Source organism: Oryctolagus cuniculus, chromosome 1, assembly GCF_964237555.1.
Source record: "Oryctolagus cuniculus chromosome 1, mOryCun1.1, whole genome shotgun sequence".
NCBI lineage: Eukaryota > Metazoa > Chordata > Mammalia > Lagomorpha > Leporidae > Oryctolagus > Oryctolagus cuniculus.
Window position 1 is genome coordinate 235,648,173 of NC_091432.1, and position 14,630 is coordinate 235,662,802.

The 14,630-nt window shown below is 70.2% G+C and overlaps 1 protein-coding gene across 11 annotated transcripts in view; it reads right to left on the reverse strand.

The window, feature by feature from the left end:
- VAV2 (vav guanine nucleotide exchange factor 2) overlaps window positions 1-14,630 on the reverse strand; it is a 122,753-nt gene that overhangs the window by 5,302 nt on the left and 102,821 nt on the right. For 4 of the 11 annotated variants that reach the window (XM_070058771.1, XM_070058774.1, XM_070058779.1 and 1 more), the window contains 13 exons: window positions 13,118-13,219; window positions 12,578-12,666; window positions 9,040-9,056; window positions 8,499-8,520; window positions 7,979-8,106; window positions 7,650-7,733; window positions 7,423-7,539; window positions 6,667-6,719; window positions 5,047-5,163; window positions 2,940-3,027; window positions 1,914-2,037; window positions 1,186-1,272; window positions 352-506 (listed from right to left, as the gene is read on the reverse strand). In XM_070058771.1, the coding sequence (XP_069914872.1) occupies window positions 352-506; window positions 1,186-1,272; window positions 1,914-2,037; window positions 2,940-3,027; window positions 5,047-5,163; window positions 6,667-6,719; window positions 7,423-7,539; window positions 7,650-7,733; window positions 7,979-8,106; window positions 8,499-8,520; window positions 9,040-9,056; window positions 12,578-12,666; window positions 13,118-13,219 (1,183 nt within the window). The remainder of the gene's footprint in view (window positions 1-351; window positions 507-1,185; window positions 1,273-1,913; window positions 2,038-2,939; window positions 3,028-5,046; window positions 5,164-6,666; window positions 6,720-7,422; window positions 7,540-7,649; window positions 7,734-7,978; window positions 8,107-8,498; window positions 8,521-9,039; window positions 9,057-12,577; window positions 12,667-13,117; window positions 13,220-14,630) is intronic. The other 7 variants (XM_070058794.1, XM_070058798.1, XM_070058807.1 and 4 more) reach the window with 5 other exon arrangements.

Sequence of the window (14,630 nt, forward strand, 5' to 3'; positions counted from 1 at the left end):
GCATGGACAGTGACAGGAGGAGCCGGCAAGGACACCAGGCCCTGCTGTCAGTCCTGCGGCCTTCCTGCCCTCGGGGCTCGGGCACCTGGGTGTGACCGGGGTGGCGGCCACGGCACCCATCTCCCTGCAGCGGCAGGGCCAGCACAGGCAGTCTGGGGGCCCGGGTCCACATCTGACCCACGTGGCCAACTCCCAGGGCTCACGGTGAGCGGCCGGAGCCTCGGTTTCCCGTGAGCCCCGGACCTCTGGGTGCCATGAGGATGAGGGAGACCGGGTCGCAGGGTGCCCGGCACAGGGCAGGTGGCCGGGGTCTGCAGGTAGGGGCCGGCAGGCCAGGGCTGGGCCGCTCACCCGTCCGTTGGTCTCGCCCTTCCACCAGCCCTGGTCCCCGCCGATGCGGCTGTAGATCTTCACCACGTCTCCCTCCCGCAGCGAGAGCTCCCGCATGTCCCGGGCGGCGAAGTTGTACCTGGCCACCGCCGTGCCGATGACCCGCGGCGTGAACACTGTTGGGGGAGACAGGCACGGTCAGCCGGCTGCAGGGGGCGGGGCCTGCCAGGGCTGGGAGGGCACCTGTGCTGTGCTAGCCCCCTCACCCCGGATGCCTGGACCTATGTGCCCAGAGAGAAGAGACGAGCTGGCTCCAGCCCTGGGCACCGTCGCAGGCCATGGGTGCGTTCACAGGGACGAGAGCAGGTGCCACGACGCCGGCTGCTGAGGTCCCACAGCCCACGGGAGACCCAGCCCACCCAGCTCCGCCTGGCACCGGAAGTCCCCAGGGAGAGGCGAGGAGGATGCGGGCTGGGGAAGTGCAGGCAGCAACCAGCCAGGTGGTGGGGGCAGAGCCGGCCGTGCGGTGCCGCGGGGGCAGCAGCCGGGCACACGGCGGGGGCCGAGCCGGCCGTCATCCCCACACCCAAGCCCCACAAGGCTTCTCCTCGTGGCCGCCGAGCTGGCCCGGGGTCTGCTCCCCTCTGCTTGCTGCGGGGCGGCCGCCGGCCTGTTCTCCACTGAGTCCTCGAGTGGCCATGCGGGACAGCAGCGAGGAGGACGTGTGCGTCAAGGCAGCCACGGCCAGAGCGTGACAGGTCCCCGGGGGACCTCCCGGCCCTCCCTCCCCCAGCCCACGCCGGGGCGGCGGCGGCGGCGGCGGTGCCAGGGCCCCACGCAGAGCAGCGGAGGTACCTGACCAGAAGGGAGCGGAGGGGCCCTGAGCAGCAAGGCCGAGGCCCTGCGGGCTGAGGAAAGAGAAGTTGTAGGAGGCGCAGGAGGCTGCAAAGAGGCGAGAGCGTGCGTGAGGCGGCAGCGGGGGCGTCCAGGCGGCTGGGGGCTGCGGGGACTGAGCCTGGTGGGGGCCGAGCCAGCAGCAGGACAGAGCAGGCCCCCAGAGCCCCGCCAAGGCAGCTGGGTGCCCTAGAGCAGCCGGGCCACCTCCTCCCGCCCGGACACCAGCAGGTGCTCACTCAAGGCCCCGGTTCCTCTCCTGCCCCGCCCGCCCCGTGTGGCCCACAGCCCCGCAGTCCCCGTGCACAGGGGACAGAGGCCTGGGCTGGAAGCCACGCGGCGGCCCTGAGCTTGGGGTCCCCTCTGCAAACAGGCCCTGTGCTCTCCCACTGGTGGCCATGGCAAGTGCAGGGGTCCCGTGAGGACCACCCACGCTGGCCTCTGGGCGGGGGCCCACGACAGAGCAGCAACGCAGAGCAGGTAGCAAGCCAGCCCCGCGGCCCGCAGGGTGCAGGGGCAGCGCGAGACGGCCCTGGCGCGGGGTGGGGGTGGGGGCGCCTCACTCCCCGGGGCCGGGGCGGGGGTTCCTGGCCTGTGTCCCTGAGAGCAGGCGGGCAGGGAAGGCCTGCGACGTGGGCCAGGGGAGAGTCGCCAGGGGAGCGCGGGCGTGGGGTCCGGCCCGGCGTTACCTGGGGCCCGGCTGCAGGCCCGGGGGGCGGCGCGCTCCCAGCACTTGTAGGGGTGCTTGAGTGTGGTGTCCAGCTGCTTGAAGCTCTCCTTGAGCGAGTGGCACTGGTAGTACTCCACCAGCTCCTGCAGGGGGCAGCGCTCTGTCCACCGCCGCCTCCAGGCAGCCCGCCGGCCACCTGGCCTCCCTCCCCGACCTTCGCGGGGTCAAGCCTGGGAGACAGCCCCTCTGCCCCTCCCTACATCCCGCCCACAGGGGTGGTGGGCTTCTTGAAGGCCTCGGCCCCACGGACTGCCCGGACAGATGCTTCGAAAGGGAATGACATGGGGGGAGGCCAAGACTGACCCCGGGGCAGACGGGCGGCCTCTGCAGAGGAACACCCCAGGGCCCGCACGCCCCCTGCAAGAAGCGCCTGGCTGCACCGGGACCCCAGGTGTCATAGCCCAGGGGGCTCCCTGGCACACCAGGCCCAGCCCGGCCCTGCTTTTCAGAGGCGTGGACACACGGCACGGAGCCACACGCCCACACGTGCACGCTGGCTTCGGTTTGGTGGGGTCGCGGCTGGGACGACGGCACCGTGGTGGCGGTGGGGAGCTCGGGGCTCGGACGCTCTGCTCCCATGTCCTCATGGTGTGTGCCATTGAGAAACGGCATCCCAGCCACCGCTGGAAACCAGCCACGGGGAACCACGCCTCTACCGCGTGCCGGCCGGGTGAGGACAGAGCTCGGTGTTGGCGAGCCGGGGAGGGGCGTGAGCCGGGGGCAGGGGTGCTCGGTCGCCAGCTCGAGAGTGTGCCGTGCCACTGGGAGGTCGGCATTGGGGGCCAGTGGCTGGGCCAAGCCCTGTGCAGCCTCAGGCGTCGGGAGTCCCAAGTCTTGGCTGAGCCACAGCCCCAGCTGTTCCCAGGGCCTTAGAGACTCATTTCCGGGGCGTCTACACCGGGCAGGGGCTGCTGGCCCGGGGCTGGGGCCGGGGAGGCCGCGTGGGCGCTGCGGCGGGGCGGGGAGCAGGGCCCGGCTCACGCACCAGGAGGCTCTCGAACTTCTTGGCTTCCGTGATGTGGATCCAGTTGTCTTTCTCCACCACCTTGATGTGTTTCACCTCGTCATTGAACCTGGGCACGCACGGGGCCAGGCTCAGCCCAGCCCGGGGACCCCGCTCCCGGCCACACCCCTCCTGTCCCCACACTTCCAATCCAGCCCCCGCCCGGCCGTGGCTTGCACGTGGCCCCAGTGGGGTGATTCTGGGACAGGGGGAAGCCGTGAGGTCCCGGGCTCCACCCCCAGGCACGGACGGACAAGGTGTGCGGGGAGGGTCTCCCGGGTCTGGGTTAGCTCTCAGGGGAGCAGCTGCTGCGAGCGAGGCCACCCCTGCCATGGGGCTCCTGCACACGGCCCGCCCCCTCTGCCTCTCTGCCACGCGTGATACAGTGGCCAGGGGACCCTCTCTGTGCAGTGGCCTAGTCCCAGGCTTCGGTCACAGTGACAGAACAGGTCCTGTGCCGGCCGTCGGAGCCCCGGGGGCCCATCCCGAGCCCCCTCCCTGTGCAGTGCGGCTCCCGCACCCAGCCCTGGCGGGTTTGCTTCTCGGTCCCAGGAGCACCCTCCTCGCGCCACGGCCACCGCGGCACCTCTAGCTCCAGCCCGGCGGCTGCTCAGAGGATCCAAGTTCACGTTCACCCAGGCCTCGGTGCTGGCCTTCCCCCGTGCCCAGGAAGCCGGCCGCCCGCGGTCCTCACGGCTCCCCCCGCACCCAGTGGCCTGGCAGCCAGCACCAGGCCGGGCAGGGAGACGGTGGACCGCAGTCCCCACGGCTCGCCACAGCCCCCACTCATGGGCACTGCGTGGCCGCTCTGACCCGACAGAGCTGAGAGGTGAAGCACCGCCCAGCTGGCCGTGTCCTTCCTGCTGATGTCGGGGTGGTGGCCGGGGTGTGAGCGCCCCCGAGCTCCCCCTGGGCAGGGCTGAGGGGCCTCCACTGGGGGCCCTGGCCACGCCCACCAGGCGGGCAGTGTTCTGCACCCCAGCCTGGCCTCGGGCAGCCCGCTGGCCTCTCCTCCCAGGGCACACGCGGGCCTCACTGTGGGGGACCCACCCTGATTGCCACACCCTTAGGGTGCTCTGGCCGCCTGTGCAGGGCAGGTGCTGCCCACCAGGCTGAGCCATGTCCAGCCCTGGGTCACGGCCGGCACGGCCGCCGCTCCACGCACTTTGAGCCACTGCATTTGTTCCTGGGGCCTCCTGGAGGCCTGGGGTCTCCTCCCTCAGCAGCCAATTGGAAGGGGGGACCTGGCCCTGGGTGTGGGTGGGGGCAGGACCTTTTGCGCCCCTGCCCAGTCACTGGGGGCTCAGGGGACCCAGAACCCCTGGGGGCAGACGTGGAGGAAGTGGGGGTCCAGAGAAGGAGAGGAGCAGAGCTGGGAGGGAGAGACGGGCGGCTGTGTGTTCAGGACCCGGGGCCTGTGAGCACCTGCCCGAGGGTCCCGGCTTCCGTGGTGCCCAGAACCCGGCTTGGCCGCACAGGGACACCTGCCACCGCACCCTGTGTCCCGCCGGGAGCCCGCTCGCTTCCTGTGCTGGCTTCCGTCCCTGCAGTCCCCGCGCCCCAGGTCCCAGGTCCCAGGTCCACCCTGGCCGGCACGCAGGAGGCTTCCCTGCACACGGATGCCCTGGGGAGGCGGGGGCAGGCCCCACGCTCCGGTCACTGGCCGGAGTCTCCTGCCCGCGGCCAACCAGGGCCTGGCTCTGAACAGTCTGTGGCCCTCTGTGGGGGGTGGGGGCAGCTCCAGCAGGGTGGGGGGTGCAGGCAGCGGGAGGATGTGGGGACAGAGGGCCGCTGGCTGGAGCCACAGACAGCAGCAGCCCCCTAAGTCCCCTGAGGGCCCCCAGCCGCCAGGTTGGGCCCTTTGCCCTCGCGTCCCATCCGTGGGGCTGCTGGGAAGTCCTTGGTAGGGTCTCCACCTGCCCCTGACCTGGTCCAGCCCAGCCCCCGGGGCTCACAGGTGCGTCGCCTGGGCTAACTCCAGGGCTCCCTCCAAAAGGCTTGGGCTAGAGGTGACACCCCCTCCCCGCCCCGCCCCGCCAGCAGGCCCAGGATGGGGGGGGCCTCCTGCACCCCCGGGGCCGCCACGTACTTGATGCTGATGGCAAAGCGCTCAGCCTCGGCGGGCCGCTCCCTGACGAGGTACGTGCCGCTGGCGTGGGACTTGAGCAGGTTGTCGGTCTGCTGCCTCTCCATGTTGCCCGCAAACCTGCAGCGAGGGGGCAGGGAAGGGGGCTGGGCCGAGCGCGAGGGGCACGGGGGGGGGGGCACGAGCGGAGCTCTCTGGGGGCAGCCCAGCAGGTGCACTGGGCTGCTCCCCACTGGGCCGAGCGCGAGGGGCACAGTGGGGGGGGGCACGAGCGGAGCTCTCTGGGGGCCGCCCGGCAGGTGCACTGGGCTGCTCCCCACTGGGCCGTGCGCGAGGGGCACGGGGCGGGGCACGAGCGGAGCTCTCTGGGGGCCGCCCGGCAGGTGCACTGGGCTGCTCCCCACTGGGCCGTGCGCGAGGGGCACGGGGGGGGGGGCACGAGCGGAGCTCTCTGGGGGCCGCCCGGCAGGTGCACTGGGCTGCTCCACGCGCTCCAGACCTGGTGCTCAGTGAGCACTTTCATGCGGTCACACTTCCCCAGCAAGCACTGTCCACACCCGGAGCAGAGAGACCGGAGCACACGGACGGTCAGCGGCGCCCCCGCTCCCTGCTGCAGGGGCCGTGGAGGGCTGGGGGGGGAACCCCTCCACCTTCCACCTCAGGCGTCCACACCCTGAGCCGTGGCAGGCTCCCCCCGGCACTCCTGCCGCCCCGGCACTTCCTCGGCAGGAGCTGGCACGTTCCTGATACGGCACCCTGTGGCCGGCGCTGTGGCATAGCAGGTGAAGCCACCGCCTGCAGTGCCAGCATCCCCTGCCGATCCTGCTCCCTGCTAATGCTCCTGGGGGGCAGTGGAGGATGCCCCCAGTGCTTGGGCCCCCGTACCCGGCTGGGAGACCCGGATGGAATTCCAGGCCCCTGGCTTCAGCCTGCCCTGCCCGGGCTGTTGCAGCCACTCAGGGAGTGACCCAGGGACGGAAGACCTCTCTGTCCGTCTTTCAAAATAAGCACACCTTCAAAAACACACACACCGTGCAACCACGGCAGAACCGACACTGGAAACCCAATTTCTGTCTGTTGGTCTCTGAGGGGAAACCGCAGGCGGGTCCCGGGCTACCGGAGGCCAGGGCAGGGTGGACGTGCACAGAACAGATGCACCGGGCACGTCGAGGCACCGGGCAGCCGTGGCCAGGCCGTGCAGACAGCCCAGCCTGGGGACGAGGCCAGAGTCCTCGTCGGGCTGCCGTCCGCTATCCATGTGGCTGCGCGGGGCTGCCTGTCACTGTCAACAGAGGTGCCAGTCAAAGGGGCCCAGGCTGACGCATGTCTGGGCCGCCAGACCCACCCCCCGCCCCCCGCGTCCCCTGCACGCTGGGCAGCTGTCAGGTGGCCGCACCCACCACGGGCGCCCGGCTCACGTTCCCTGCTTTCCCACAATCCATTACGACCGCACTGAAAAATGGCCTCAGCTCCCCCCTCATCTGAACCGAGGCGGGAGGCGGGACCTGGGAGTCCCTGGGCTCAGCCACCCTGGGGACGCTCCTAGACTTGGGGGCGGGGGGCACAGCCCCCCACACAGGGGCCCTGGACGCCCACACCCACCGCGGGCCAGGAGCCACTCACCAGGGGTAGGCCGTGTAGTCCATCTCCCGGGACGGCGGCCGGCTGACGGGCGGCTGGGGAACAGACACACCTGTGTTATGTCCTTGCAGGCACCGGCCACAGCGCGGGGGCCACAGGGCTCGCTGTGAGTGCCACCAGCTGCACAGGGCCAGGACCACCCGTGGGCTCAGCCCCGGGCCCCCCCCCCTCGCCCCATGAGGACCCCAAGGGCACGATCGGGTGCCTTCCACTCAGGTTTGATGGAATGAACGACTGATTCGTCGAGGGAATGAATGAGGAACCACCAGGAGCTGCACGTAACCCCACGGGAGGAGGAGCACGGGGGTGCGGGACTCTGTGGCCACGTCTCACCCACAGCCGGAGGCCTCTGGAGCTGGGAGGGGACCTGGGCGGGGGCGCCGTCCAGAGGCTCAGCCACTCCTGGGAGCCCGGCCCCTGCCCCACCCACAGCCTGGGGGTCCTCAGACAACACCTGTGCCCCTGCTCACCCCACGCACCCAGGAAGCCGGGGCCCAGGAAGCGGGGTGAGCGACACTCTACCCCCTGCCCCCACCCTGCCAGCCCCAGGACCTGTGCAAGGCGCCCTAAGTCCTCACAACTTCCTCCCCCTGCAGAGACGCTGGCCAGGCCCCCCACGGGGAGCTGGGGACCCGCCCCTGCACCCAGGCGCACGCCTGCCGCGACCCAGCCCTGCACGCACACAACATCGCCCCCGCCCCCGCCCCCTCCACTCCGGGGTCACCCAGCATGGACAACCTGGCCACGGTGTTCCGGAAGCCTCCGTGGGGAAGGACTCACCCTCCCGTCCACGGGGCAGGGCTTCACGGACGAGCTGGGAAAATACCCCGACTTCCTGGTCTGCAGCAGCCGGCCCTGGGAGGGGAGGACACGGTGGGTGGGCGACAGCAGGCGGGCGAGGGCTCGCCCATTCCACAGGAGAGAACACAGAGGCCCACGGAGCCCCACCTCCCGGCCCCACCCACCTGTATCAGCACAGGGACCGGGACCCAGCTGGGAGGGGCTGGGCTGGCCCCGACTCTGCCTCCTACTTCACCCCTGCAGGGCAGCTGTGCAGAGCCACCGGGAAGCGGACGCCTGGAGCGGGGCTGGGGGGCACCGAGAGCAGGGCCCGGCCTCCCGCACCCCCCGCCCACTGCCCGAGTCTCCAATGCCAGGAGCGCACAGCCGGGAGAGTTACTCCCTAACTCCCCTGGGACCGTGGCGACCACACCCAGGCCAGCAGCAGCGCCCGCGGGGCCGCCTGGGCAAGGAGGGAGTCGGGGTGGGGTGGGGGCAGGGCTGCAGGACGCACCTCCCACCACGGAGCCTCGGGGTCCCCTCGCAGCAGCTCGATGACGTCCCCGGTCTGGAAGGTGAGCGGGGCCTTCCCGGGAGGGGCCGGCACGCCGTGGTAATTCTGTAGGGCCACCATCTTGGGACCTGCGGGCAGCAGCAGGAGGGGCGGCTCGCTCGGGGGCTCCGGCCTGGCCTGGACCGAGCCGAGTCGCTGGCCGCGGCCCCCAGGGGCCCACGCCCCCACGGCCCCACTCCAGGCCTCCCCGAGTCGCCGGCCGCGGCCCCCAGGGGCCCACGCCCCTACGGCCCCCACCGCAGGCCTCCCCGGGTCTCGGGACACGGACACGGGGCATCGCCAGGGCAGCAGCTCTCGCGCTCAGACGCGGCGCTGTGTAGACGGCACCCGCCGTGGTTTCCTCCCGAGCTGTGCCGGGAGCCCTCACGTGGAGGGGGGGACAGCGCTGGGGCTGCAGGGGCTCAGGCCAGTCCGCGATGGGGCCCCACCCGCCTCCCAGGTGCCCCCGCCCGGCTCTCACCTGGCCCTGCTCCGGAGGAGTCCTGTGGGGACAAGGATGGACAGCAGGGATGAGGGAGGGGAGTGCTCAGCCGCTGGACCCACCGTGACCCCTCCCCCCAGAGGAGGCGCAAGGCAGGGGTGGGGCACAGGGCACGGCCCGACCCCACAGGCACGTGTGGCGCTGCTTCCCCATGCAACAGCCCACTCTGACCTTCAGGGGTGTCCCACCTCCTCCAGGAAGCCCGCCCTGACCACACCCTGCCCTCCCCCAGAGGCGTCTCGGACCCCAGGCTCAAGGGGCCTTGGGTGCTGGTGAGTGACAGGACCCCGAACTCAAGGGGGCATGAAGCCCCTCCCCTACAAGTAGCCACGGGGACTCCGTCCCCAGTTCAGCCAAACTGTGGACTCTGAGCCAGGTGGGGGTTGCGGGTAGGTCAGAGCCACGCCCATGGTTGTGGTGGAGCCTCGGGGCGTGGACGGGAGGACAGAAGGCGTGGGGAGCCCCCAGGGCTGGGCGGGCAGGACAACGGGGCTTCCCTCAGGGCTCAGCGAGGACTCACCAGGTCTGCAGGAGAGGCTGCAAAGGAAACAAAGCAGAGTCAGGCGGACCCCAGCCCCTGGCCCTGCCACAGCACCGGGGACCCAGACCGCGGCAGCGGGGACCCAGACCACGGCAGCGGGGACCCAGACCACAGCACCGGGGACCCAGACCACGGCAGCGGGGCCCCCGACTACGGCAGTGGGGCCGGGCCCAGCTCCAAGAGGGGCGCCACACGGCGGCTGGTTTGGGGGGTCACAGAGGTGTGGACCGGGCAGCGGCTGTGCCTGTCTCACGGCTTCCCCCACGGACCCCAAGCTCTGGACCTGGGGCGGCCGAGCTCTCGGGCAGGGCTTGGCTGGAGGTGGCAAACAGGCTTCCTGCAGGGGCCACTCTGGAGGGGGGGCCCGAGAGGAGCTTTCTGCAGTTGATTAGCAATGCCTGCCAGGGGCAGGGGCCAAGGATCCATCACAGGGACGCCCCGTGTCACACGTCTCAGACACACGTGCTGAGCTTCCTCTGCCCACCTGCAGAGCTGAGAGGACCCTCCCGCCACACGCATGCACAGGCCCACACATGCACACGTGTGCACACACGAATGCACGACACACGCATACACTCCCATACACATATGAATGCATGGACACATGCATATGCTCCCATACACACATGGACACACGCATGTACACGCACATACACACATGCACGCGAACGCATGGACACACGCGTATACTCAGACACACGCACACACATGCACATGCGCACACGGACGCATGGACACATGCGTATGTTCCCATACACACACGGACACACACGGATGTGCACACACACGAATGCATGGACACGTGTGTATATTCCCATACACACATGCACACGAACACATGGACACACGTGTACTCAGACACACACGTACGCACGTGCACACGTGCATGCATGGACACATGTGTGTACTCTCACACATACACGCATGCACACAGCAAGATCTCAACAGCTCTGGCCCGACCCCACCCTGAGTGCACACAGCCCTGGGCCTGGGCAGGGCCGGGCAGTGCAGTGGGCACCTCCCACAGAACAGGCACCCCCTGCATCAGCCACAGGCAAGGCCCGGGGAGGACACAGCCTGAGGCACCGCCCGGGGAGCAGCTCGGAGCGGCTGGGACGGGGCTGCAGCCCCCAGCGGAGGGGACCCCTCCAGGGAGCATGGCCCCTGGGATCTGGCTGACACCTGCTGGGGGCGGGGCTCCGAGAGGCCCCTCCTACACCCGGGGTCCCGTGACGGAAACTGCGCGTGGTCTCAAGGGCTTGTCTTCTTTGCACCAAAATAAAATTCTCAGGAACAGCGGTTAACCCGTGGGTGCTGGGTTCAAGGCAAGGCCGTGGGTGCCTGGCCCAAGGCCATGGGGTGCTTGGCTCAAGGCCGTGGGTGCCTGGCTCAAGGCTGTGGGTGCCGGGCTCCAGGCCATGGGTGCCGGGTTCAAGGTAAGGCCATGGGTGCCTGGCTCAAGGCAAGGCTGTGGGTGCTGGGCTCAAGGCAAGGCTGTGGGTGCCTGGCTCAAGGCTGTGGGTGCCGGGCTCCAGGCCACGGGTGCCGGGTTCAAGGTAAGGCCATGGGTGCCTGGCTCAAGGCAAGGCTGTGGGTGCTGGGCTCAAGGCAAGGCTGTGGGTGCCTGGCTCAAGGCTGTGGGTGCCTGGCTCAAGGCTGTGGGTGCCGGGCTCCAGGCCGGCCCCAGCTCCTGCTCTAGGTTCCCGCCGAGCGGCGCCCCGGAGCGGCAGCGCTGGCTCACACATGGGTCCCTGCCACACACACACACACACCCCGCGGTGACCCGGCTGCAGCTCCCACCCCTGCTCTGGCTGGCCCAGCCCTGGCCACGGCCGGCCTCTGGGGAGCGCAGCAGCGGGCGGGAGCGCTCGCCCCGTCTCTCAAGTAAGGAAAACTCGGTTCCAATTTCATTCCTGTGAACCGTCTGAAGTCCTCTGGAGTACCAAGAAGAGAGGACTGGAAGACGACTGGGTGTGGGGGCGGGCAGGTGTGGGCGGGTGTGTGGGCAGGTGTGGGCGGGGCAGGTGTGGATGGGTGTGGGTATGTGTGTGGGCAGGTGTGGGGGGGCAGGTGTGGGCGGGTGTGGGGGTGTGTGTCATGCCTGGTGGGTGACGGCCTCCGCCTAGTGGCAGCCTGAGCGGCTCCCCTTCCTCCTCCCCTGCCCCCTTCCCCCCCCACACTCCCCAAGTCCTCTCTGGGTAGTGAGTGACGATGTTACAACCCGGGATAGACCCCAAGACAGACGATTCCAAAAGGCAAGCCTGAGTTTCCCCGCGGTGCTGGCAGCCGTTCTTCCCGCAGAAGCCTGGGGGGGGGGGGGGTTCTTTTCCTCGCTTCATCTCTGCCCTCCCCCATGTTACTTTTAAATTTAAAAAAATACATGAAAAAATGGAGAGTGGCCAGCCGCGGGCGTGAGGGGCGTGCGGCCACAAGAGGGCGCTGTTGGCAGGAGAAGGGGGTGACCAGGTGCCGGCCGTGGTCTTCCAGCTGGGGGCAGACTGGGGGTCTGCAGGGCTGAGACACAGCCCAGTGGGCTCCTGGGGCGGGGGGGGCATCGAGGCTGAGCCGCGGCTCCGGCAGGCACCAGAAACAATGTCCAGGGACACGGCGGCCAGGCGTGGGTAGGCGGGCTCTGCATGGAGTGGGGGTCCACCAGGGGGCGTTCAGACCAGCGCTGAGGGTCCCGAGCCTCACGTTCTGGGGCTGAGGATGGAGGTGACGGACGCCCCTGGACGCGTCCCCGACTCCCACACATGAGCGGTGCAGGGGGCCTGCTCCCCACCTCGAGGGGGGCACACCTGGGGCCCCTGAACACCAGTAACCCCTAGTAAGCCGCCAGCCGCCCACCTGAAGGCCCCCAGGCGCCTCTGCCCGGGGCTGTGCCGGCAGAAGGAAGTCTGCCCCACCCCCACCCCCGGATCGGCACTCAGCGGAGCCCCCAGACCTCAGGCCTGCCTGCCCAGGGACGCCTCACGCCGCCCAGCAAGGCCTCAGCTGCGTCCCCTCCAGAGGGGCCCTGGAGGCCGCCCCATCTCTGCCAGTGCCAGGCAGGCTCCACCTCTTCCGCTCCCGAGCCTCAGGCTTCCCGGGGTACACGGCCCGGAAGGCAGCACCGGGAACGTGCACGTGTGGGGGTGGGGCAGGCTGCTATGGGGGGGGGGGGGGCTGGGCACGCCCGGGTGTGGGCGACGATGCCCGGGTCCCTCTGGGATCAGAAACCCCCTGCACCTGCCGAGAATGTGGTGGGCAGAGCAGCACACGCCTGGGGCGGGGCTTGTGGGAGAGGGAGAGGCAGAGGATGGGACTCCTCCCGCGTGGGACCTGAGGCCGGGTCTCCCCTCTGAGCCCCGCGTTCCTGACCTCGACCCTGGCCTGTGGGAGAATGCTGGGAGGCCCGGCTCCGGGGTGGGAGCACCGAGGACACAGCGGGGCGAGGGGACCGGGGCCGGCGGGGCTGGCGGGGCCGGCGGGGCAAGGGGACCGGGGCCGGCGGGGCCGGCGGGGTCTTGGCACTCACTGATCCTGCAGGCTGGCATCACCTCCAGGCACTCCTTGTGCGCGCCGAGCCCACACTTGGTGCACAGGTAGCCCTGGTAGAAAGTGCCCCTGCACAGGGCGGGGCGCGGTGAGGAGGGGGCTGAGCGCTGAGCGCCCCTCCTGCCCAGCCTGGCTGCCCCCCCCCCGGTGACACACCCCACCCCGCCACCTGAGGACACGCCCCGGCCACTCGGCCCGCGGAGCCCCCGCCACCTGAGGACACGCGGAGCCCGGCTGTGGGACACGCGGAGCCCGGCTGTGGCCCCCCGCGGAGCCCCCGCCACCTGAGGACACGCGGAGCCGGCTGTGGGACACGCGGAGCCCGGCTGTGGGACACGCGGAGCCCCCGCCACCTGAGGACACGCGGAGCCGGCTGTGGGACACGCGGAGCCGGCTGTGGGACACGCGGAGCCGGCTGTGGGACACGCGGAGCCCGGCTGTGGGACACGCGGAGCCGGCTGAGGACACGCGGAGCCGGCTGTGGGACACACGGAGCCGGCTGTGGCCGGCGGGGACGCACCTGAGGAACATCTTGCAGGCCTTGCAGCTGGTGGCCTTGTCGAACGTGTACATCTGGAAGCTGTGGTGGTTGGCGTTGGCCTTGTCCGGCTTGATGTTGGACCTGGTGGGCGAACGGAGAGGAGCCGCCGTCATGGGCCCCGAGCCCCGCGAACCACCCGGGCGTCAGGGCGTCGGGGCGTCAGGGCCGGCACAGGGCGTCAGGGCCCCAGCACAGGGCCGGCGCAGGGCGGGCTCCCCGCAGGCAGCTGAGGGCTGAACAGAGGTGCGGCAGGGCCGGCCCGGCAGAACCTCCCGGAAGGCCGCTGTTCCGGTGTCTCCAGCCCCGCGCCTGCCGCGGCGCCGCTCGGGAACCATCGCACGGAAAATCCCAGAAATGAACAACGCGCCAGCCGACTGTGCCGGCTTCGGCGAGCTCGTGCCCGAGTCACAGGCACCGGCAGGGACGGGTGTCCGTCGTGTGACTGACAGGTGTCCATCGTGTGACTGACAGGTGTCCGTCATGTGACTGACGGGTGTCCATCGTGACTGACGGGTTCCCATCGTGTGATTGACAGGTGTCCGTCATGACTGACGGGCACCCGTCGTGTGACTGACCAGTGTCCATCATGTGACTGACGGGTGTCTGTCGTGTGACGGGTGTCTGTCGTGTGACGGGTGCCCGTCGTGACTCACAGGTGCCCGTCGTGTGACTGACAGGTGCCCGTCGTGACTCACAGGTGCCCGTCGTGTGACTGACAGGTGCCCGTCATGACTGACAGGTGCCCATCATGTGACTGACGGGTGCCCGTCGTGACAGGTGCCCGTTGTGTGACTGACAGGTGTCCATCATGTGACTGACGGGTGCCCGTCGTGTGACTGACGGGTGTCCGTCGTGACTGACAGGTGCCCGTCACTCATTACTTCTGGTGCTGTCAGGCACCAGGTGCAGAAGGCACTGCTGACGGAGGCCTGGGCCCAACCACGGCTTCAGGCATCCCTGGGGGTCTCGGGACGCCCCCTGGAGGAAGGGGCCGCCCACGTCCACTTGAACTTCCTAAGTCCAGACAGACGCCGTGCTCCAGCCCCCGCTGGGCACCCTGCAGTCCTCCCGGGCTGTGCCGGTGTCCACACTGTCCACGCCATGATGTCGGTCGGGGGCCCCACGGGGATGCAGGCCAGGCGGGCGGGGCGGGGCTCCGTGCGGTGAGAAGACGCTCCCACCACTCTGGCCATTGTTGCGACACAAACGACAACCCACGGAAACCGGGGGCCGGGAAGCAGCCGCCCGGGGCTCCGCCAGCCGAGGCCCCTGTGACGCGGCCGGCAGCGTCCTAGCCCAGCCCCTCCCATCTGCATCTGCCCAGCAGGAAGAGGCCAGGGAGGTGGGCGCAGCCGCCCCCACCCTCCAGGGACCCTCTCGGCGCCCCCCCCAGTTTAGACTGGTGGCAGCAGGGCCACCTCGGCAGGAGGCCCGAGTGTCCAGGGCTGCTGCGGGACGCCCCTTGTGAGGAGCCCCCGAGGCAGGGCGGGCC